Raw genomic sequence first — 26,031 nt, 5'->3', positions numbered from 1 at the left:
CACCTGCTTCCTGGCACTGACTCTGTGGTGACAGTCAGGTTATCCACGAAGGGCCTGATTGGTGGTTGGCATATCCCTGTCTTGGGCCGAGGGCCCAGCACTCTGATTCAGCAGACTCTGCTGAATCAGAGTTGGTACAGCCTGTGATTCTGACCTCCAGTCTTTGCAACTTTGATGTTATTCACCCTGCTGAGACTCATACTGAACTTACAACATTATGAAATAAGATATGAATAAATAAGATAAGTGAGTCTTTCCAACTGGATGAACTGTATTCAGCTGCATGGTGGGCTTCTTCTATACGAACACACCAATATACCCTGTGCACTAATGCTGAAAGTGCAGCCTCCTGATAGAATACGTCTGTGAGACTGTTTCTTGGAAATCATGTGACCCAAGATGGCACCTCCCCCTGCTGGTATTTAAACGCTCCCTGCTCTCTGCCTCCTCATCTTCAGAGACCAACAGCACAGGTAAGAACTCTTTGCTTCGGAATATATTCAGAATTCTGACCTATAGAGAGAATTATAACAACAAATGTTCAACTTGAAAAGGCGTGATATGTTGTCAGGATATCAATGTTGTTGAAACATTTAAAAAAGGACCTGGGTGTTTTGAGGCCCTAAAGGGACTAAGACTAAGAATACTTAGATAGGGTTACAACATCAATACTAGCATTAGTGCAAATAGTGCTCAAAATTAAGAATATAATTCTGATATTTACTTTAAAGGTGGGGTAGGTAAGATTGAGAAACCGGCTCGAGATACACTTGTTGTTATATTCCATGGAATGCTCTTAACATCCCGATAGCAATGAATATCTGAAGTGCTTTGACAACAAATCCATAAAAAAAATTCATCTGTGGAAGCCGTGGCGCTGTAGAAAAGTACAACCAATCCGTTTAGCCGGGCCGGCTAAACGGATTGGATTGCCGCCCTGTCTGTCAGCCTTCCATCGCGTGCACGCACAAATGTATCTCGTGCCCTCATTGGGCGTGCATTGCGCCTTCATGTGTGTTGGAGGAGGTGCTCTGTAAGGAAGTCTGAAGGAAGGGGCGGATTCTTTTCGGCTGTGTACTTTCAAATTTTAGTGCACTCGAGCCGGTTTCTGAAACTTACCTACCCCACCTTTAATTCAGAACTCTGTAAATATTGCAAGATACAGTAGCTGTGTTATTTTAACCAGCTCTCATAGTTTCATTAGTTTAGTTGAACTGTGTGCATTCTTTGCTCTGCTGTTTGGTTTTGTATTTATTTCAGACAGACAAACAGACACACAGACAGAGTGTTGTACAAATAGTGAGAAGAGAGAGAAATATAATACAATACACAACGTAAGGATGACATTCCTACTACAACAAAGGTTAAGATACTATTTTAGATAGATTGTCTTCCACCAGATTTCAGCTGTAATTACTGCAGATTTAACTGTGAAAACAAGGTTTTTTGTTAAATAGGTCTAAACTTTCACTTGGTGTCAAGTAGAGTGATTTTCAGATCTCTGTTAATTTAACTTGATTTTTTTTATCCAGAACATTCAACGGGTGCTCCATCCTCAAGCTGTTGTGAACCAGTCACCATGGAAACGTGAGTAATACTCATGATATATATTATGACTTTATTGCTTTAGCCTTTCACGCTACTAAACTATTACTTTATTAAATGAGTACATTCAAGATTCAAGGCTTTATTGTCATGTGCACAGCAGCTACAGTGTAGATATGCCAATGAAAAACTGAAGTCGCTCCTCCAACAGAGCAACATGAATATAGTGCGTCTTTATGGAAAAGTGGTTTTCAGAAACCCTCACCGTATCACGGGTCAAGTGCGTGGCTCCACCTTCCGCGAACCTTCATTGTGAAAGGCCAGCTGGTATACAGGAATAACAAGATCAGGTTCCTCCCGGACTTGTCAGCTGAAGTACACAAACAGCAATGGGAATTTTATGAAGCGCGGAAAAAGGTACGGAAGAAGGGGATCGACAAGCACCAAATCATTTTCCCAGCAAGGCTACTGGTGACCCACGGAGAACGCACACACACGTTCATCTAGCCAGCGGCTGTTTACTGGTTTATTGCAGGACTGTGAGAAGAGGCAGAAGAGTGGATTACTGATGAGACACCTGTACAAGCTGAACACAAACTGAATCAACCACTTTTTACTTTCTTCCTTTTTTTTAAATTTTATTTTATTTTAGGGACGCTACAAGTGTCTCACTTTTTGTTTATCTTCCTCATAGAAAGGGTATGAGATGGTATAAAGATGGCTCATTATTGACTGTGGAGGTAAGCTAATATGTTTGCCTGGTTAATGAGTGGCGGCTGGTGGAAAATATTTTTGGTGGGGCTATGGAAATGGCTGTGACCAAACCATATAATATAGGGCGGTCCGGGGGGATCCTCCCCCAGAAGAATCTTACATTATGGCTTCTGGTGATGTTAGAGGGGGGGGGGGGGAGGAGGACAAATTGAGGCTTACAAATATGAGATCATCCATAATCTTCAGTGTGGTTAGCTATGAATCATCCAAAACTGTGCAACAGTCCAGTAGGCCCACACAAACTGCAGAACACTGGTGCTTTGGGAACACTCAAATGATTTAATTCCCATTTAAAATCAGGAGACTAAATACGAAGTGTGTGAGTGTCGACAACTACTGTAGCGTCACCTTGGATACGAGTCCAAACAACTCACAGACACACAGGCCAGGGCGCTGACACGGCGCCCTTTGAGCATCAGATCTTACGACGCTGATTGGCTGAAATTATGTTTGGGCGGCATAGTATACAGATAGCAACAGTCAGCTTGTTGGCTGCTGTTGCTCTGGCTGAGGGCTCCTTTCTACCGCCCGGACGAGAGAGGGTAATGATACACGCTGCGGCCAGGCAGGAAACATGTGACTTATCAGTAACTTTAGACATCGTAAAACAATTTTAAACGAGATTTTATTGTGGATTATACATTTTACTGATACCAAATAATATTTACCTTGTTCATGAAAAATAAAAATAAAAATATATTTTATTTTTAAATATATTCTTTTATTTATTTTTTATTTTTAATGACAATCAAACATGTGGGAAGAGGGTGGGTGGCACCACTAGCGCCCCTATGGGCCGGCCGCCACTGGAAAGCCTATTGTATCTTGTAAAATGGTAAGGCGTGTGGCGCAGTGGATAGAGCCTTGGTGTTGGGATCAGGTTCAAACCCCACTGCAGTCAGCATGTCGTTGTGTCCCTGAGACACTTCACCCCAAAGTGCTCCTGTGGGGATTGTCCACAGTATTGAGTATGTAAGTCGCTTTGGATAAAAGTGTCTAATAAGTGACATGTGATGTAATGTTTTTACAACCATAAAAACCTCATATGTTTCCCTTTGTTTTTATAATGTGAACTGGAAGAAGAGGACTAACCACTGTCTGGCTTTAGAGTTTACCTCCAATACGCAATGAACACTTGGACAAATATTATGATCAACATTAATGCTTCTTTTGTTGGATATCACGGTAGTTGGAGGAGCAACAATAATTGCTTTGGAGGTGACAGTGGCCGAATATACTGCCTTAACATTCCTCCAGGGGTGGAATCCAAATAGTAAATATCTGCGATAGCAGTAGGCAATGGAAACGCAGGATGTCTGTGCCATTGTATATATATATTCGGTTAACGCGACCTGGTGGGAACATACACGGGTGTCTGCTGTTGCTGAACTTGGGGATAACACTGTTGTGTCTGGGGCTGCTGAAATTGTGTAGTAGTATATTCCAATACTTGTGGTGGGTATTGCATTTGTTGTTGCGGACAATCTCTGGACCAATGGCCCAGCTGATTGCATATGTAACATCCCTCAAACCGGAAAACATTTCCTCTGCCTCTTCCTCGGAAACCTCCTCTTCCTCCTTGTTGGTTCTGAATCCGATTCTCTGGCACTACCTGCGTTTGAACCGTTGGCGGTGGCTGCACTACGGTCTCAGTTAGTATGGCCTTCTCTGCCTCGCCGTTTTCTTGTTCTTATTAGCTTCGGTATCTTTCTCAGCTATTTGTATTTTCAAGAGTCTCCTAGCTAGGATTTTGTCGTCTTCATCAATTTCTGTCTTTGTTGTCTGGTATCTGATATCGTGGTGAATGAGATGTTGCCTCCATTCTTCAGCGGGTTTAGTGTCTAATCCCACCACTTCTTCCAGGCGTGCCTGCACTGATGGGGGAAGGGCTTTAATGACAGCGTTCTTCCACAACATTTCAACAGGTGGAGAAAGATCATGTCGTTCTCCCGTGCTGGCCTCCCACACTCCTTCACATCTCTTCAAGACGGCATGCATGTCTTCCCCCGGCTCCTTCCTCAAGCTGCTGAGAGCATGTAAACTGCGTGTTGTCGGGTAGATGTGACGAATAGCAGCCCAATAATTCGATCTGATGTAGTTGAATGAAGTGTCATCTGGGTCTTGCGTGCAATTGGCCTCGGAATCTATTGCTCTTGCCTCCAGTCGTCCTTCAATCCGTCCGAGCAGGGCCCTCATGTCTCCCAAGCACAGGTGGTCTTGGGCTGTGTACCTCTCCAGATCATTCACCCACTTCTGACCTCCTTTGGTGAGTGGAGGTAGTTTCCCCACTAATGCTTCCATGTCCCTGTGAGTCCATGATTGGTATTGAAATCCTCCTTTTCCAGCTGCTATCAATGGCATGACGCTATGTGCGGTACTCCTGAGTCTTTCAGCTATGGGCCCTGTCCCAGTTTGTTGTTGGTTGATTTCGTCGCCACTGCTTTTCACTGAGGGTGTTGCAAGACTCTGTTGTTGCTGTGTGTGTTCCAGGTATACTGAGTTTCTGCTGGTTACAGATTGTGCACTGTCGTTCTCCATGTCCAATACATATATTATTAAATTAACTTAACAAATTGTGAACAAAATTAACATAGCTTTTTATTTAAATTAAATAAATAATATTTCACATCAAAAGAAACAACAATGTTTTAACAAATCGTATTAAATAATCTGATGACAGAATAGCTGAAACGTTAACATAATAAATAACTCAGTTTCCTCTAATCATTAACCCATGTTTGTATAATTTTGTTAACTCCGTGTGTTGCTGACGTGGAAACGTTACTCGTGGATGGGGCTACAGAGCTACTAGAAAGACAGTCGAACCCGGTGCATTCCTCCGTCTGGATGTGGAGCACTTTTGATAAATGTTTAGACAAATTGCTCGTGTTCCCGCCCTCACATGCTAAACTCTTATTGCACTTTTGGTAACGAGCATTGTCCACCTCAAGACATTTAACCACACCTTGAAATGCTTAGCTCTCTCCGCCATCTCCGCCGTGTGTGTGTTGCATGCATGTAGCAGCCACCAGGAATTTTGAGCCCCATGAAAAGATATCACATTGGTTACTTAACATTTTTTTTCTTAATGTTCTAAAATTGTTTGACTGTCAGTCATGGGCCCTTAGAATCGTCCTAACTTTTCAACCCCTTACGGTGTGTGTGTGTGTGTGTGTGTGTGTGTGTGTGTGTGTGTGTGTGTGTGTGTGTAGCAGCCGCGTGTGTGTAAACTGCCCCGCCCCCTCGCACACAGATAGGAGAGAGATCTCGCCTGGAAAGATCGAAAATACCTCATTGACGATTTTTTTTGGTCTTTTTGCATATTATAAACGAGTTGGCGACACTAAAACTGCGATATAATGTTTATGTAGCAATAATACATATGACATATATTTTTTAAATGTCTCCAGTAGCCTACCGATAAAAAGACCGATAACGTTGGAGCGTAAAACACACGACACGTGATGACGAATTATGGGCTCAGAACAGTCTCATAATACACACATGCACACAGAAGGATTCACACTTGTGTTTTTCAATGCACACACAAATGTGTTCCGTTTCATATTCATGTAAATAAAATCCAATTACAGAAAAAAGTTTTACATGTGTATTTTTGATCCTCACATATTTGTTTTCCGTGTAAATCCCCTGCACCTGCAAACACAAACCGCTTTCTGTGCACGAATCGCTGTGCATTCGTGTGTGGGTTTTTTGAGACTCCCCTGACGGTCAGCCGATTCGTACTTGTAATTTTTTCTATCTATAGCCAATCAGATGTCTACTCAATTCTAAGCCAATCACATGAGCGCGCCCCCACGAGGGTAGATTTCTTGCGTTCATGACGTAGCATTTCATGTACGCATTTTGCGATGTCTGGTCAGCTCGCTAAACAGAGGGCGGAGCTTCAGGTGATTATGCAGAGCTGCGTGTCTCCGTCAGACTCAGCAGCTGATCTCTCTCTTGCGTCCGGTTATACTTCACTCGCGTTTATGTCCATATCGATCAGATCCAGCTCTCCTGATCGGCCTTTATAGAGAGCACCGATCAAACTATCAAGAGTGAATATCGGCCGATAATGACCGGCGGGGCTCCCCCCGTTGACAGTTCACTGTCTAGCACTGGCTTCGTAGTGCACTGATCGATTAGGCTAACCTGTAGCTGTTCCCTTCACACTCACAACAACTTCATACAGACATAAATAAAGCAGCTGTATTCGTCACACAGGAAACGGTTTTGCCTGCCGTTTTTGTGAACACAAGCATTCATCAAGGGTTCGGAAAGTGGCGCTGTACCTTAATAATATAAAGGCTTGTATTTGCTGCATTTCCTGTTCGGAAAGTGGCGCTGTACTGAGAGTGGAGGTGTCCTGAGATTAGCGCCTGCAGGCAGGCTCCATGGACCTGTCAGCTCCGGACTGCGCAAAATGCGTACATGAAGCGCTACATCATGAACGCAATAAATCTACCCTCGTGGGGGCGCACTCATGTGATTGGCTTAGAATTGAGGAGACATCTGATTGGCTATAGATAGACATAATTACAAGTACGAATCGGCTGACCGTCAGGGGAGTCTCAAAAAACCCACACACGAATGCACAACGATCCGTGCACATAACGCGACATGGGCGTCGCAGCCATTATATGAGGGTGGGACAAGTCCCCCCCTCTTTTTGAAATGATTAGTTTAGACCCCCCCACTTCTACCATGTGGAAAGTCCGTGAATCGGTCTATCCACTCTCGCCGCACTTTGTAGAGCGATGTGTCAGTGCTTCACTATCAAATCCATTCCACTTGCTTATTGAGAGAATACCCAAATCAATGAAACTCCGTACCATGTTTTCACTGCTGCTTTGTACCAAGGCAGATTCTCACATAGCGCGCATGTTCAAGGAGTGTTGCCATAGTTGGACAGCTCAGATCTGTTGTATGAAGCGATGCCGGTAGCGGAGGTAAGGCACACACACCAACTGTTCAGGACATTGTTAATACAGCGAAAATCAAAGCTGACGATCTCTTGGTTTGATATGTTTTCTCCCCCAGACAACATGGACATAAGAGCATTTGTTTCAAAGAAGAGGAAAGTAAGTAATCAGCTGGTAGCAGTTAATCAGTTAACAGTGATGGCGGCGGCGGAAAAAGCGTCTCACTTCTGGAGAGGAGTTTCGTCTTCATGTCATGATAGAGAGATATAAATACTGAATAGTTTAGATGAGAAAAGGCATCAAAATGCCAGGTTACTAGTATTTATCATGTAAACAGGGAACATGAATAACCCGATCTCTCTGTGCTCATGTAAAGACCATGATGTCATAGCCGCGGGAAGTCATTTTGCTCAGGGGGTGCTGCCAAAAGTGGGGAGGGGGCCGCTTAAAAAAAAAGAAAAAAGTTGGTGCCGGGCCGGGCTGTCAGCGATACGAGCCGCATAAATAGTTTGTTAAAGGCGAGACACAGCAGGCAAAAACATCGTTTTTCATGCACTGGTCAATCTTGAGATATCGTGCTATTTTGATTCCATAACATGTTTTCTTTCAGGCTTTTGGAAGGAAAACGTACAAAATACACATTTAAGTGTTTATTTTACTATAGTTTGTACGGAGCCACACTGGTGACATTGGTGAGAAAAATATTAATATGTGGCCACGTATTAATAATGCGTGGCCACGAATTAGTTATTATGTTCCCACGCATTAGTAATTCGTGGGAACACAATAATTATTACGCAATAACTAAATCCAGATAGTCTATAGAAACTGATGACTGAGTGACAACACTACAGATGTAGCACCTCATTTCAGACAGTTTGAAATGCGAGGGCCGTGGCCGGCACGGGGTCTGCCCTCGCTCAAAGGAAAACCTCCAGCGTGACTTGAGACCGCCCCCTTGATAAATACATTTAATTATAATGAAGCCAGCTGCAATGGATCATGGACATGGACTCTGATATAGTACGGTAGATTTATGTCTGGTAGGCTACTACTGTATGGCGGATCTTTGTTAAGATCCATATGTCACGGATAGGATCATACTCTGTGCTAAATAAGAGACATGTAATCATTTAGGCTACAAAACATCACCATGTTTTTATTTAACAAAATAATGTTGGTTAGTCCACAACTACTGTACAAAAAACATCAGGAAGCCCGCCGGCTCCAAAAATGAACGGGAGGAAATGCTCTAGATTTTGAATTCTAATTTAATCATCATCGTCACCACGATCATTTATTTTTATGTTTGCCGAATTTACATGAAAGCACTGACAAATATGAATATACTGTAGTCAACTTCATTAAAACGTTATTAAACTATTAAAATATGTATATTTTAATGGAGCCTCGTCAGGCAGATCTTGACTTTCCTCATTACAGAGCTCAATAATTATTGTGTGGCAACGCATTACTAATTTGTGGGAACATAATAACTAATTTGTGGCCACGCATTATTAATACGTGGCCACAAATCTGTTTACAGTTCTGTTCCATATGGGTGCTGAGAGATGTATCCATAGATCTCTTCATGTTGCTCTCAAAGTGCACCAGGTTGATGCTTTTAACTTCAACATTTAAAAAAAAAGGTTAGGTCCCCCCACCACTTAAATCATGTCCACATGGATAGGAAACTAAATACATTTGCACACATCTTGTGTGTCTATGCACGAGTCATGGTGAGATATCTGGATTCAGAGGTTGCTTTTTCTTTGCACAGCATGAAAGAAAGGCCAAATGAATGGGCTGTGACTTTAGTATTTTTAAGCAGAGGTCAATCATTTGTACGGCCCTCGGAGGATGTTGAAAAAATTGAAATGGCCCTTGAGAGGAAAAAGGTTCCCCACCCCTGCTCTAACAGCTGGAATAGAGGGGTATGAGGGATTTCTGAAATGCATGGTCTGTTTGGTATTTTGAGCAAATCACTTTTTATATATTTTTATATATCTGAGACCCGTAATATATGCCTAAAAATAGCATAATAGGAGACCTTTAATACACAGCCTGTTGTTGCGTCGGGGACCTGTATTAATCTCTGACTATTAATCAGACCTACTGATTGACCTATCAGAAGCTTTTGAGTCTATGCTAGTTTACCGCCAGGCTCAGATCCACCTCTGAAAGGTCTCACCTCGACTAACTTCTGGAGAACCAGGTTCAACTAACTGCTGTTTTAAAGCAGACAACATAATGAATCAGTTTAACCCTTGGATGCACGAGTGATTGGACCGTACACTCTCACATAGGTGGGTCAAAAATGACCCATATAAGAAGCACATTTGTGTCACTTTGGTTAAGAATAGTTACTCGTATAATATCATATTTTGGTCAACATAAGAATGATTTAATGTTTGACCTTTTTTTTTTCTCCACTGTTTATCTTTTTGAAAAATGTGTTATGACATTTTTTTTTACCTTTCTCATAACAATGTGACAATTATTTCCCTCCGGTATAAACTTTGAAGGTGTATTTCTTAAAGGTGGGGTAGGTAATTTTGGAGAAAGCAGCTCGAGTGCGCTAGAATTTGAAAATACACAGCCGGAAAAAATCTGCCACTTCCTCACAGAGCCCCTCCTCCAACACACACGCACGTGCACATGACCAATGAGGGCACGAGATAAGTTTGTGCCCAGATGGAAGGCTGACAGGCAGGTAGGCCATCCAGTTACTTTAGCCGGGCCGGCTCAGATGATTGGTCGTGCTTTTTACAGCGCCACGGCTTCCACAGATGATATTTTGTTATGGATTTTTTGTCAAAGCACTTCAAATATTCATTGCTATCGGGATGTTAAGAGCATTCCATGGAATATAACAAAAAGTGTATCTCGAGCTGGGTTCTCAAACTTACCTACCCCACCTTTAAGTGATTGGTTAAAAAGTAAAAAGCTTTAGCATGTTATTTAATTTTGACCCACCGGTAAAACTTTAAAGGTATAGTCATTACGTCACCGGTTAAAAAATGCCCTCTGGTATGAACTTTAAAGCAGTGGTTCTCAACTGGTCAGGCCTCGGGCCTTTGTCAATAAATCGCGACCCAACATCTTGAACCACTCAAATCTATTCAACAAAAAATCGTGCTGTAATATATATATACGCTTTGCAGCATACAATATTAATTAAAGTGAAGTACAGTGCATATATCCCTTATATCCCTTCACAGAACTAAAGTATGCTTTTAAAAGGTTTAATGAGATGATGGAATCAAAGCTGAACTGCATAACATAAAAAAGGCACACATGCTGAAAACCCAACCCCAGAAGGGGGGTCTGGGGGGATTCTTTAGAGATTTTTAGAAATACTAACATATAAACTACGCATTCTGGTACACTCTGAGATGAAAATAAATAAATCTATTATTACCCGACATATTAATAATATTTTATGCCATTGTTTGTTTGTCACTTTGTTCTGACATCTTGCTGCTCCTCACAGAGAGAAGAGCAAAGAGGAGTCTGTGTGACTTACCTTTAAATTGTGGGTAAGGGTAGATTGCCCCCATTGTTCTGTGACCTGTCAATCATCAAACCCGGGGTCATATTTCATTATGTGTTCATTTCTATCTGAAGTTGTACCCATGGATGTATAAAGAAGAGTTCTACCGCAAAGTTATTCTCCGGCACAATCTTGATTCTGATTGGCCAGAAGACTCGAAAAAACATCAGCAAAGATGTTTTATTGAGAAGATGATCACTACGTGACAGAAGTTTTCAACACCGTTTATGGTCTCCGGTACTTCCAGTCCAACGCCTACTGCATGCACAGCGTTAGAAAATCGGGCTTTCAAAATAAAAGTTTGATTTAAAAAAAAAAATATTTTTTTTTTTTCCTATTTTTTTTTCTTCTCTCACACATCTGCGACCCACTTGAAACAGGTTTGCGACACACTTTTGGGTCGCGACCCACCAGTTGAGAACCACTGCTTTAAAGTATATTATTAAGTCACCAGTTAAAAATTAGTTCCAGCTGTTAAAACCTGTTAAACCCCAAGGTCCCCGTCGGCGGGGACCCTGTTTTTTTTTTTCACGACACTGTGTCTCAGGGGATCTTAATATTTAAGAACCTATTAATGTGTCATACCAGATTAACGGAAATAATCTCAGCTAACTGACGATACAAACCATTTTTACCAAAACAAAACACAAGTCTCATAAGAAGCATCTAAATGACCCCTGAGCGAAAAATGCTAACAGACTTTGGCACAGAACTGAAGATAAAAGTACCCTTATTACTTATCGTAGCTGCACTTACAAGATATCCGATTAAAGCTGAGGTTCCACAGATTATTTAGGTATATAGTATCATCACTGAGTGATCCGGACTCGCGACAGGGGAAGCAAACACAGACATCACAACACGTACCTATACGGAGCTTCTAGGGAGATCGTCTCACCGTAGCTGTCAATCTGATCAAAAGACGTGTTCAATGGCATTAAAACCAGAAAAAACGCGGCTGAATCGGTTAATCCATAGGTTTTTAACGTCTCTGTATAAGAAAATGATTTCATTTATAATCCATAATTCCATTTTTATGTAAAAATCGGAGAGCAAATGTTAGCTGCTAATGGTAGCCACCAGAGTGGCTGCTGCTTCCGGTCTTGGCTATGCGGCAGTCTCACACATACACATGACCAAATAAGGACTATGTGGGAGTTCCCCTCGATTCCATTGGCTCTGACGTTCAGAAAGAGATGTCACATGTCAAAATCGAGCAAGGGGGGCCAGAGATATGGAAAAAACACCAAAATGGCCCCAGAAGAGGTTTTTTTTGCTAAATCTGTCTAAAAAGGTCAAATATCACTTGTTTTGCATCAATCTTGATACAGGGTACTTATTATATGTTGTACTTTGGATTCCTAAAGCTTTTAGTCTACTAACCCATCATCCAAGGTTAGTTTTCACTATAAGTACAACATATCTTTTGGACGGACACAATAATTTACAGTTTTTTACCATCCAACTCACAGGTTTATCCTTACTTTGAGAAAAAATGTGTTTGTTTGTTCTGGGAATGTCATTTTCGAGCCTGAAACCTGAAAAACAGGCTCGGGGTTTAACAGGTTAATTGCATTTTCCCTCCGATCATTCTTTTGAGGTAAATTCCTCAGGCCACTGGTAAATTTCTACTCCTGTGTCTCACTAAAGGCTGACTTTATATTTTCCATTAGAAGCAGAAGCAAATACATGTATATATATCCATATATGTGTATAAGTCATTTTATTCCTTTGTAGTCAAAGACTGGACATGTCTGGACTAGCCTCACGTTGTACAAGTACACTTTTATGAAAGTGAAAGTGAACGCATACAGTAATTTTCCATGAATGTAGAGGCCTCCTGCTCTCAGCCTGCTGTGAGAGTGAAGCTGTCGTTCTTGCTAAAAAGTGACTCAAATAGTGATAAGACATAACAACCCTTAACCTTTTCAATTCCAGCTGATCAGACAGTTTGCATTTGCAAAGTATAGAGCTATGTGAAATACAATGCATTTTACATTGAGAACTCTAAAATACTATATTTGATTATATTTACTGCAGATTTCACTCTAAAATGCAAATCTCTACATTGTATAACAATACTACATAATAACATTATTACCCTAACTACTTTTTCACAATAAAACATTATTACATAAATACTTATATACTTAATATTAAAACCTATAACATCACAACATTACATTGCATTTAGCTGACGCTTTTATCCAAAGCGACTTACAATAAGTACATTCGACCAGGAAGACACAACCTTGAAGAAAACAGAATCATAAAGTACATCAGGTTTCATAGAGCCAAACATTTCAAGAGCTACTCAACTGGCTTTAGATAAGCCAGTCCTTTATTAGTATATAAGTGCTTTGTTAATAGTTCTATCGCTCGAAGTGGAGTCAAAAGAGATGAGTTTTCAGTCTGGAAGGTGTGTAAGCTATCTGCCGTCCTGATGTCAATGGGGAGCTCATTCCACCATTTTGGAGCCAGGACAGCAAACCCACGTGTTTTTGCTGATGGGAACTTGGGTCCCCCTCGCAGCGAGGGTGCAGCGAGTCGTTCGGCTGATGCAGAGCGTAGTGCACGCGCTGGGGTGTACGGTTTAACCATGTCCTGGATGTAGGAAGGGCCAGATCCATTCGCAGCATGGTAAGCAAGTACCAGTGTCTTGAAGTGGATTCTAGCAGTTACCGGAAGCCAGTGAAGGGAGCGGAGGAGCGGAGTGGTGTGGGAACATTTAGGAAGGTTGAACACCAGACGAGCCGCTGCATTCTGGATGAGCTGCAGAGGTCGGATGGCACATGCAGGTAGACCAGCCAGGAGGGAGTTGCAGTAGTCTAGGCGTGAGATGACGAGAGCCTGGACCAGAACCTGAGTCGCTTTCTGGGTCAGCTGGGGACGTATCCTCCTGATGTTGTAAAGCGTGTATCTGCAGCAACGGGTTGTAGCAGCGATGTTTGCAGTGAAGGACAGGTTGTTATCTAGGGTCACACCCAGATTCCTTGCAGTCTGAATCGGGGAAACAACTGAGGTGCCGATGTTGATAGTCAGGTCAAGAGCAGTGGCGTAGCTGTGGGTGGGCCTGGGCCCACCCACATGCACGTCTGGCCCACCCACAGCCAATCAGCGCTTCATAGCGCAGAGCCGGGAAGCCCAGAAGGAAGTGCCACAAACTGCAGTTCATCTAGTGGCCGACAGGGGATGGATGCAAAAAGGAGCAATTCCCATTGACCCCCATGTTAACATGCCCAACTTTACAGCAGAAATAAACATGTTTCTAGTCTGGATCCAATAAAACTTATTCTGGATATAGTTAGATTCCACCTTCATGACAATGGAACAGGGAGTGCATTTTTTTACCGTGAGTTTTTATAGTAAGTAAAGTAACTTTTGCCGTGAGTGAATGAAAGTATTATTTCTTCTTGAGGTCTGCAGTTTAGCGTGTACACATTTGCTGAATATGAAAACACTCAGTGTGTGCCCACTGTGCGACTGCGTCAAGGATAAACAACCTGTGGCCCCGATATATGTTGTATGTATTATTGCTACACAAACATTACATTGCAGTTTAAGTGTCGCCAACTCCGTTTCTAATATGCAAAAAGACAGCAAAATGCGTCTGATTATTTTTAGTATTTTAGATCTTTCCAATCCAGACAAGAGATCTCTCCCGTCTGTGTGCGAGGGGGCGGGGCAGTTTACACACACGCAGCTGCTACATGCAGCAACACACACACACACGGAGGAGATGGCGGAGAGAACGCGCTCCGAGGTGTGGTTAAACTATAGCCGTGTCGATGCTCGCTGCCTAAAGTGCAATAAGAGTTTAGCATGTAAGGGCGGCAACACGAGCAATTTGTCTAAACATTTAGCAAAAGAGCTCCACATCCAGACGGAGAAATGCACCGGGTTCCACTTTCTTACTAGCAGCTCTGTAGCCCCATCCACGAGGAACGTTTCCACGTCAGGTGTTCTGTATGCTAGCAGCAACACACGGAGTTAACTCAATTATACAAACATGGGTTAATGATTAGAGGTAACAGAGTTATTTATTTTGTTAAAGTTTCAGCTATTCTGTCGTCAGATTATTTAATACGATTTGTTAAAACATTGTTGTTTCTTTTGATGTGAAATATTATGTATTTAATTTAAATAAAAAGCAATGTTAGTTTTGTTCACAATTTGTTTAGTTAGTTTACCTTATTTTTCTCTCCAAAAGAACCGAGAAAAGTAATGTTAAAGGACCGGATCGATAAGCGCTATCGTTAAAAGTAGTACCGTTAAAACCTTAACGATACCCATCCCTATGTGGATGTCAGTTTTACACACATTCTGAGGCCGCCGTGCCTATGTTTTTTGTTTTCACTGCTAATTTATGCTTATGTTCTATTAGTGCATTAAAAAATCATTAAAATCATTAATGAAGTTTCAGCCCACGCTTAATATGTCTCCCCCTGGCCCACCTACATTTCTCCAGGCCCACCCACACAATAATTCCTGGCTACGCCACTGGTCAAGAGTGGGACAATCTTTTCTCGGAAGGAAAAGCAGCTCAGTCTTGTCATGGTTGAGCTTGAGGTGATGAGCAGACATCCACTGAGAGATGTCAGCTAGACAAGCAGAGATGCGTGCGACGACCTGGGTCTCTGAGCGGGGAAAGGACAGAATTAATTGGGTGTCATCAGCGTAGCAGTGGTATGAAAAACCATGCGGGCTAATGACTGATCCGAGCGAGTTTGTGTACAGGGAGAAGAGGAGGGGACCAAGAACAGAGCCCTGAGGGACCCCTGTAGTTAATTGACAAGGGTCGGACTCAGACCCTCTCCAAGTTACCCTGTAGGTGCGGTCTTTGAGGTATGAGGTGAGGAGGGAAAGTGCAGAGCCTGAAACTCCAAGTTTTTGGAGAGTGCGAAGGAGGATCTGATGGTTCACCGTGTCGAATGCAGCAGACAGGTCTAAAAGGATGATGACAGAGGAGAGGGAGGCTGCTTTAGCAGTGTGAAGTTCCTCAGTGACAGCAATGAGAGCAGTTTCTGTGGAGTGACCTGCCTTGAAACCAGACTGGTGCGGATCCAGAAGGTTGTTCTGATGGAGATAACAGGAGAGTTGTTTAAAGACAGCGCGTTCAAGTGTTTTAGACAGGAACGGGAGGAGAGAGACAGGCCTGTAGTTTATAACATCAGACGGGTTGAGAGTGGGTTTCTTTAGGAGAGGGTTTACTCTTGCCTCCTTGAGACTGTTTGGAAAGTGACCAGAAGTTAGAGAAGTGTTGATGAAATGGGTGAGAAACGGTAGAATATCAGGAGCGATAGTCTGAAGGAGGTTTGAAGGGATAGGGTCCAGAGGACAGGTGGTAGGGCGGGCAGAGGTAATGAGGGTAAGAACCTCACTTGGAGAGAGAGGGGAAAAGGATGTCAGTGTGTTGGTGTAAGGAGGAGCTTTTGGAGGGTCCAGGAGGGTGGAGAAGATGGAAAATTGTTTTTTAGGATTGGAATAGGAAGATTGGATCTTATCTTGAAAGAAAGTGCTTTTTGCCTGAGAGATCGAAGCAGAGAAAGAGGAGAGGAGAGCTTGATAGGTTAGGAGGTCGTCACGGTGTTTGGATTTCCACCGTTTCCGCTCTGCTGCCCGAAGGACGGTTCTATTAGCACGCAGTGCGTCATTTAGCCAGGGAGCAGGAGGGGACTGACGAGCCTGCCGAGATGTGAGAGGACAGAGAGAGTTCAGAGAGGATGAGAGAGTAGAGAGGAGAGTTTCTGCAGCAGAGTTTGGAGGCAGGAGTTGGAACGAGTCAGAGGAAGGGAGGGCTGAGAGCACCGATGAGGCAAAGGTAGAGGGGGAGAGGGAACGAAGGTTACGGCGGACAGGTGCAGGATGAGAAGAGATTAGTTTGTTATGTAACAGAGAAGTCTAATTAAACAAGAATATAACTTACAGTGGTTGCTGCATCAATAGGTCATGTCGTCACCCGGTCTAGATGCACACTGAGTTCATCAGATTTTAAATGCGGTATTTGAATGCTTTTTAGCTGGAAGATGACTAATTTACGCTGTTGTACTTCATGCAATCAGCAGAGTGGCCCTGCCTATATTGTAATGCAGGCTTGAGTGCCCACTGCGACCTGTGTAACAGGTTCCCTTGAGCAGATCTGAGATTTAAAATCTCTCAAAAGCGCACTTTTAGCTCTGATATTGGCTTTCATTGCTTCCAGGTCAGCTTCTTGTTTTTCAAGTGAGTGTTTCTGTGATAAGGCAGCAGCATGCGCTACAACCCTGTCTCCTAAAAATGACGTTCCCACAGAACTAAGCTGCATTCTCAATTACGTTTAGCTAGAAACGTATTTTCTCCCACGTCACGTTTGTTATGAACGTATCTCAAATACGTTTATTTTCTACATATCTTTGCCATGTATTGTCTTGCTTATAATAAAGATAATAGTCATTTATAAATATCATTTTAGAGCACACATTTGAAATCGAGAATCGGGCTCGATATATGGTTAAATTAAAATCAGTAGGCGAGGCTGTAATTTCGCCAGCTGTTCCTCTCATGAGCGAGGCAGAAAATAATAGTTTTAACAGCCAAAAAGCTGCTGTGTCGTTTATTGCTCCTCAAACATTAAAACAAATCCAGAGTTACGTGTTTCTTGTAATTTCTTGTATTCGTAAGATCTATCAAACTATAGATCCTACATATCGACTAGACGTGGATTAAAAAAGTACAATATACACTTATCGCTAGAAATCGAATCAAAAAGTGTTTTAATGGCCAAACTATCCTACAATTTAGGATTTTACAGAGAGGGTTATTTGTGAATAAACGACCCTCTGTAACGTTTGCATTCAACGGGAGCACTAGAGGCCGACAACTTTAAAACGGGATTATAGGACGTATTAAGCGCTTGAACAAACGACACATTTGGTCGTCTGAGCAGGAGGACTTGTTGCCAAAATGATATTGGAGAACTCTTGGTGGATTTAGGTGTACAAACACTAAACTGCATAACCTGAAGGTCTTTTTTTTATTATATATTCAGTAGCTTTTGAGCTAATATCTTTACTTTTCTACAGGTGCATCTCATCAAAATATGAAAACATCAAATACAAACACGAGATCATTCCAGGATCTCCCTCTATCTACCGGCTGATACCAAAACAAAGCAACATAGGATCTATAAGAAGACTGACTCTCGGTGAAAGAGATTCAACAAAGATAAACAAAACCATCTTGCTTGTTGGTGAAACAGGCGCAGGAAAATCAAGTCTGATCAACGCTCTGGTTAACTTCGCCCTGGGAGTGGAGTTTGAGGACAATGTCTGGTTTCAGATGGTACAGGAAAAGGAGAAGAGTCAAACAGAAAGTCAGACGTCAGACGTGATCGTGTACGAGGTCTTTGGTCTTGAAGACAGAACTCTGCCCTTCTCTCTGACCATCATCGATACTCCCGGATATGGTGACACCAAAGGGATTGACAAAGATGTCCTCGTCAGTGAAAGATTGTTGGACTTGTTTCGCTCAACAGATGGAGTTCATGAGATCGATGCAGTGTGTCTGGTGCTGAAAGCGAGTGACAATCGACTGAGTGACCGACTGATGTACGTCTTTGATTCAGTGGTGTCTCTGTTTGGAAAAGACATAGAGAAGAACATCGTTGCCCTCATCACACACTCAGATTTTTTGACACCTACAAATGTTCTGCAAGCTCTGAAAGAAGCAAAAATCAGGTGTCCAAAAAACCAGAAGGATCAGCCTGTTCATTTCATGTTCAATAATGCCCAGAAAACAGAGAAAAATGAAGATAATGAGGATCATATAGAGTATATATGGAACTCAACAATGAAGCAAATCAAAAAATGTGCAGTTTTCCTGAAAAATACTGAACCTCAGAACCTAGACAAAACCATTGAAGTGCTGAAATCACGCATCAGACTGGCAGCCTGCATCCACAACCTGCAGGAGAGAATTCAATTCATTGAACTGAAACAAAGAGAGATCCAACAGACTCAGGAAGGTCTGAAGAAACACGAACAAGACATGAAGAATAACGAGGACTTCACAATAGAAGTTGATGAAGTCTATAAAATAAAAGAACCTGTAGAAGTTAGGGAGAGTTGGTGGAGGTATTTAGGGTTAAATAATGCAGGAGCTACCTGCTGTGACGACTGTAAGGAGACTTGTCACTTTCCATGCGAAGTGGCCTCGGGTCCACGTAAGTGTGATGTCATGCGAAATAAATGCACAATATGCAACAAAGAGTGTAGTATATCAGGTCATGAGAATGAGCTCCACTGCACATCATGTACTGGAAAGTGTCATGTATTAAAACATGTGAAAGAACAACGATGCACTGAATGTGAGGATGAGTGCAGGGATCCAAGTCATCCAAAAACACCCTGGAGATATGTGACCAAGACAAAGAGAGTTACTAGGACCATACATCAGATGAAAGACATGTATGAGAAGAGTGAAAAAGGCAGTGAAGAGAAAGCTAGCCTCTTGGAAACTCTCCAGAAGATCATAGAAGAACTTCAGAAAGAAAAAGATCAGTTGCTCGAAGAGTCTTTCCAACATGTTGAGAGACTGGAGGAGATCGCCATGAAGGTTGTTTCACTCTCCACTCATGTCCACCTGGACGTCCTGATTGAGAAGATGAAGGAGAAGGGAGACACAGAGAAGGCCATGAAACTGGAAATGATGAAAAGTAAAATGGAGGAAAATCCAAGAATAAGATCAGTTCTGAGTTACATGTCTACAGCAATTGGTAAAACAGCAGCTTCTGGTAAAGCCGTTTGGGATCGCCTCAGAGGAAACACAGCTGAGCAGAAAACAGGCTCTACACTTTGATGAAAGGTATTTCATTATACCAAGTGTGATGCTGATAAAATGTGATTGACTTTTTTATCTTTGTAATTCCTGGAAACGGCGCCCTTTGTGTTTTACCGTTCAATAACCAATCCTTACTTCACTCTTCACGTTATGGCCAATTCATACTTACCACCTTGTGGGTTCCCTTTGTCCTTTGTGACCCAAAGTCCCTCCTCACAATGTCCGTGAAGTTCCGCATGCAGCCCAACATGTAGCTACTGTGCATGCTCCTCCAGCTGGTTACCGAGCAGAAGAGGAAGAAAACTAACTGAAGGATTGTTTGGAAGAGATGTTGTTTGAGGATACTCGTCGTTACCAGCATGAATATAATGGAGAGAGTTTGTGGAGCTCCAGACGAACACAGACCCTCGATTGTTGCTCTGGTTTCAAATTGAGGAAAGAGCCCCCCCTGCTGGTCAATGTTAGCTACAGCAGCTCTCTCTCTCCTCTGAAGCATGGCAAATAAACCAATGCATGATTTGATGACTTGATCTTTTCATGTAAAGTAAATTGACTGAGGCAAATACTTTGGAATAAGAAAATGATGCCTTTGAATCTTTAGTTGACAGTTCTGCAGAAAGACTTTGCAGCTCCTGAGGCTTTTGACTGATTTCTAAACTATGTTTGGAGTAAAAGACGATGTGTAATCATTTGTTCTGATGTTATTGTGTATTCTCCACATATGAGGATGTTCGACCTGCAGCTCACTTTCTTCAGATCACACTCATCACATTCTTTCTGCTGGAAAGTAGAAACAAGGAAAAACTCCATTTCTAGTTTTCTACGAGTTGCATTTATAACGTTTTAGATGTTCATCATGAGTTGCTTTATTTTGAGGCTTGATTGTTGTCAGTCGAGTTCATCTTTTTTCTTCATCATTGAATCATTTGTGCATAAAATGCTGATGTTCGTGGTGTTTCTTTAACCATGTATGATGATGCTCACCTGGAATGTGCTGTTTATGAAACAGGTGTCAGTGACGACAGAGTTGAAAGAAACGTCTCCTGTTTTTAAGATTTGCATTCAGTTACTTTGCATTTTTACCTTTTTAGATATTAAGCATTTATGGTTTTATTTTGAGACTTGAGTTTCAGCAGTTTAGTTCAGATTCTTCATCATTTAATCATTGTTATCATTTGTAATCATTTGTAACCATATATCAGTGAATCAATAAAAACAAGTAGACTGTTGTGGTCTACTGAAAGAGAGCAGCTCCTTCTATCATCGTCTGACCTCTGAGCAAAGCTCGATGCGGCCTCTTGGGGTTTAGAGGAATGTATCATTACATTATAAATACATGTTAGGTGTTGACCCTAATTACAAATCCTCTCCACAGATATTTAGTTTTCTTAAAAACAAAAACAGATGGTTTTCTGATTATGGGGAAGTTGTTGGTGAAAAAGTAATAAATATGCAAAGTATGTGATTCAACAACATGTAAATAAATGTTTTAAAATATGCTATAGGGAGACATTTCATTACGTCTCCTGAAGTTTCATTCTAGATTAGACATGTGCAAGTTTATGAATATTTAATATAAGAGCACAAGTTTGGTTCTTTATTTGAATCAAGATGAAACATGTAGAGTAACTAGCTCCATGTAGTGCTGTAATTAAATAACTAAATACAAGTTATTGCATCTGTTATAGAGGGCTACAAAAGGGTTGCATCAGAATATATACTTTTAGTAAGAATTGTATTTGGAGAACATACAATTAATACTATTGCTTGGTTCCAATCCCTGTGTGTGTGTGTGTGTGTGTGTGTGTGTGTGTGTGTGTGTGTGTGTGTGCGCGCTCATGTGTGTGTGTGTGCGCGCTCGTGTGTGTGTGTGTGTGCGCGCTCGTGTGTGTGTGTGTGTGTGTGATTGAGGCGATGACGATCTGCTAATAAAACATATTTGTATCTAAATGTAAAGAATTTATATTAAAACGTTTGTTTATTAATTAGATGGTTTAGACAGTCATTTTTTATAATTTATATATGTATTGAAGATATACGCTTTAAGGCCTCTTGGATGAGGGTTGCAGCCTAAATCCTTAATGTAGCACTACTGCCCTCTTCTGGATTTAATCACAATGTCGTTATAAACAGTATATATTATTTTGATTTCAAATAACTATTTACAGCTGGAAAAGTACTAAAACTTTACTCTGAACATATTCTGCAAAAAGTAAAGTAAAAGTCCTGCATTCAAAACCTGACTGTAGTAAAGTGTATCAGTGAAATGCAGTTAAAGTACTTCAAGTTAAATAATTGATTGATGCCCCCTTAGGTTAATAAACAGTTAAACAAACTGCACTAGTCTACTAACAGAATAGTGCAGCATCTCCAGCTAGCTAGTTAGCTTTACATATATCACATATTTATTATGTTATTAAAAACGTACGTCCCCAGGTCCTTATTGGGTTTGACGTTTGTGTTGTTTAATATTTGAGTGAATATAAAAACAATACTTACTTTAAAGTATTTTCCTCTGAGTCGACCGACGTCAAAACTCACTGGACACCGGCGCAATGAATTCTGGGATACGCTGAAGGATCCATCAGCTGTGTCGTCTGACTCCGGGAGATGAAGGTTTGGTTGAACGCGTTTGGAGGAGACTTCAAATGGAGCAGCCATGTTTCTCCAGATGTGTGGATTACTCCAAATATATTTGACTGCATAATCAATACTTTTACTTTAACTACATTTTGCTGATACTTTAAGGTTTTTAATGCAGGACTTTTACCTTCATAGCCTAAAGTATTTTCACAGTGAGGTATTAGTACTTTAATAGCTGTAAAACATCGCCTATTTGTCGTTAACCTCTTAAGCACTGGGGTCCCCTGTATATAGATGCCTGAGACTGTTTATTAATGTAACCCTTTTAGAAGGGAAGATATGGTCATTTGACACACTGACCTGCGTGTCGGTGATCAGATGGTTGCTACCTGCTTCCTGGCTGTGGGTTTCCTCCATGACATGATGTACTGCTCGCTAAATTCCTGGAGATAAAACATACATTAAATACAGTTTCATATTTTACTTTTAATGTGGGTTGTTACTGCAGCCTAAATCCTTAATGCAGCACTACTGCCATCTTCTGGATTCAACCAGAATGTCACCCGTTATATACAGTATATATTATTTAGATTCCAAATCCCTATTAACACCGGTAAAAGTACACCTCACTATGAATAAACTACAGGTAAAATGACTGCAATCAAAACAGTAAAAGTATTGATTGTGTAGTAAAATATAAATAAATACAATTATAACATTTTTAAATATCTATATTTGTGTGTATGTAAATGCTTTATAGTGTCACTTTAACCAGTATTATCATTATAAATGTAATATAGATGTCATGTGTCATGTCAAAAGGTTAAAGTGCACATTAACATGCAGAAGAGTTACCATAGAAATAACATGTAGTCTTGTTACCATAGCAACAACACGTTAGCGTAAGCTAACTGTTGAATATGAAACATTAGCTTACAGATTTATAAATTAACACTTTTAAGAATCGTTTGTAAAAGGGAAGAATCTCCATACCTGTAGAGAAGTGTATCCAAAGCACCGTCCACTGTGTGAAGGCACTCAGATCCTGATATAAAAGATTATATATTATAACAGTTAATATAAAATCCACTGAGGTTAAGCTAGCTGGCTAACGGCTAAAATGAGCCCATATTCTGATGGAAATCATAAATTAACTAATTTCGCGATCTCATATCTTAATAGAATTTACACTGAATTGATTTAATATTATATAGAACTAGATTACACAATTTGAAAATCACAAATTATAACTTTTATAAACACTTTTATAGACGGATTTGAACTAGAATCAACCCACCTCTCGGACCGTTGGAAAGACGCAAGCTGCATGTGCACGCAGTAGTGACGTCGACCAACTGACAAACCGCCACACGGCACACACACACACACACACACACACACACACACACACACACACACACACACACACACACACACACACACACACACACACACACACACACACATACACACACACACACACACACACACACACACACACACACACATACACACACACACACACACACACACACACACACACACACACACACACACACACACACACACACACACACACACACACACACATACACACACTGTGGTTTTTATTAATGTGCATTTTGGTACATAAACTAATACAAAATGTATATGTATATGAGGCAGAGTCCTGCATCGGATCGGGTACCCGCGGGTACTTTTTCAAACGCTTTTTTCCGGGTTCGGGTCTGGGTAAAACAAAGATGATGCGGGTCGGGTCGTGGGTATTGCATAATAAATATATTCAAATAATAATAATTTAGTTTAATGTTTAAATCCTCAGACCTCTCCCCCGCGGGACCGCGCATAATCATAACCTCTGCAGCGCTCATCTGCTGCTGAGCGCGCCACATTGGAAATGGCTGAGGTGAAGCGCTCTAGCGGAGAATACAGCATTTTCAATAACACTTCCTCAAGAGCGAAATCCAACGTCTGGAGGCTTTTGATTCGTAGATGGAGAAAATAACCAACATCCCACGCTTTTTGAGACAAATATGCAACTGCGTGTGTTAATAATTGCATGTTTTCACTGCTCATATATATGCGGGTTCGGGTCGGGTTGCGGATCTTGTGCCGACGGGTCGGGTTGCGGAACTAATTGGCAATATGTGCGGGTAGCGGGGCGGGTTCGGTATTGCACGTTGCGGGTGCGGGGCGGGAGCGGCTCTTGAAAATCAGACCCGTGCAGGACTCTGATATGAGGTCCATCCAGTGGCGAGCCGTCAGGGCCCTCTAGGCCCTCTGTGAGGGCCTAGAGGGCCCTGACGGCATGTATATGAGGTCCATCAGATACTACAACTTTGGCTGTGCGGGTGTTTTTAGTTGCTACATTATCTCCGTCCATCCTTTCGCTGTTTGGTTCTGGATTGTGTTGAGCTCGCATCATTCTCTGTAAAGGTGTTTTAGCTCCAAGTCTCACGAAGTCCAGCTGTGATAGGCCTGCTGCGCTAAAGTCAGCAGATCTATCCTCCAGCTGTATCTCTGGTACAGGGGTCTTTCCATCTTCATGCTCCATCCAGTTTCCTCCATGTTTCAAAGATCCTTTTAAATTGTGTTCCATGTTGTTTTCAAACTCTTCCAGTGTCTTTCATTTTGCATCAGTTGCTTCAATGTTTGCTTCCATTTCCAGGGATTCCAGTTTTGAATTGAATTACACTTTCTCCATTTCTAGTGCGTTTCCCTTTGAGAGCTTCAGCTCTGGCCAGCAGAGCAGCCTTTTCTGCAGCAGCTTTCATTCTCTCTGATGAAATGGATGATGATTTTGAGCCACTCCTTGAAACAGTCTGTCAGATGCATTCACAAGAGACCCACAATCAGACTGAGAATCTTTACATTTTTCAACTTTGCTTGAAAACTTTGTGAAATGTTTCATCTTTGGCTCATACCAGTCCAGAGTTTCATTTTCTCCCACATCCTCAGGTAAAAGTCTTTGCACAGATTCATGCCATGATTTAAATTCACCCAGCGGTCTTTTATATTCAGCAACACATTCATGTACATTTTCAACATCAGCATTCTCTTGCATCAGTGTATTCATTTCTTTCGTTTTGCATGTACAATGCCCAAGTTTGGTTCTGCGCATTGCACAGAGAGATTGAAATGCCTCTCGTTGTGATTTGATATTTATTTCAGTGGCCATCTCATCTGCCATTCAGTTCCTTCAGCCATCAGTTTTCCGCTTTGTATGATTTATTTGCGAGGGAATTCGTTTAGTTACATTTTTCATTCAGAATCCACTTATTTTTTGCCTGCGCTTATCCGTCTCCTTTAATCGGAATGCGCCATCAGATGTTTACTTTAATTTAGATTCCATCCGTCACTTTGGTCAAATGAACACTTCATTTCCATTGGCAGGCAGTGTTTTATCAGTGCGGTCCATCTGCTTCTTTAATCCGAGTTACTTCATTCCATTGAATAATGAAGTCCTTTCCATGAAGCTGTTGATCTGTTGGGGAATTTATTAGCTATGTTATGAACGGTCAGAAAAATCAACGCGCATCCACATTAATGATCAGATATCACCGTTTATTTAAAGAAATACTGACAAAATACTAAACAAAACTCTAAACTCTTAAACAAAAGATTCACAGCCATACGCCGTATCTTGGGTACATTTTGTCATCCAGAATTCCCCATGCGGTCTCTATCGTGCGGTGTATAAACTGTTTGCCTTCCACTCATCGTGAGCACCTGTCATCTATTAAAGGGCCAAAACCACGCCTATGTGACGCCACCATAATAATACATAGATAGTCGGCATCAATCAAAACAATAATAAATAATAAAACATCATGT

At 41.5% G+C, this 26,031-nt stretch overlaps 1 protein-coding gene across 1 annotated transcript; it reads left to right on the top strand.

Moving 5' to 3' along the window:
• Positions 1 to 1,540: 1,540 nt before the first annotated feature.
• LOC117533551 lies at positions 1,541 to 19,632 on the top strand. Its single transcript, XM_034197350.1, has 2 exons — positions 1,541 to 1,587; positions 17,859 to 19,632. Exons 1-2 carry the CDS (start codon positions 1,580 to 1,582, stop codon positions 19,630 to 19,632), a joined length of 1,782 nt encoding a protein of 593 aa, XP_034053241.1. The 5' UTR covers positions 1,541 to 1,579.
• The last annotated feature ends 6,399 nt before the right edge of the window (positions 19,633 to 26,031 follow it).

The sequence above is a fragment of the Gymnodraco acuticeps genome, unplaced genomic scaffold (genome assembly GCF_902827175.1).
Source record: "Gymnodraco acuticeps unplaced genomic scaffold, fGymAcu1.1, whole genome shotgun sequence".
NCBI classification, from domain to species: Eukaryota; Metazoa; Chordata; class Actinopteri; order Perciformes; family Bathydraconidae; genus Gymnodraco; species Gymnodraco acuticeps.
Note: the sequence above shows the minus strand (reverse complement) of the source record. Positions and strands in the feature narration are given on the sequence as shown.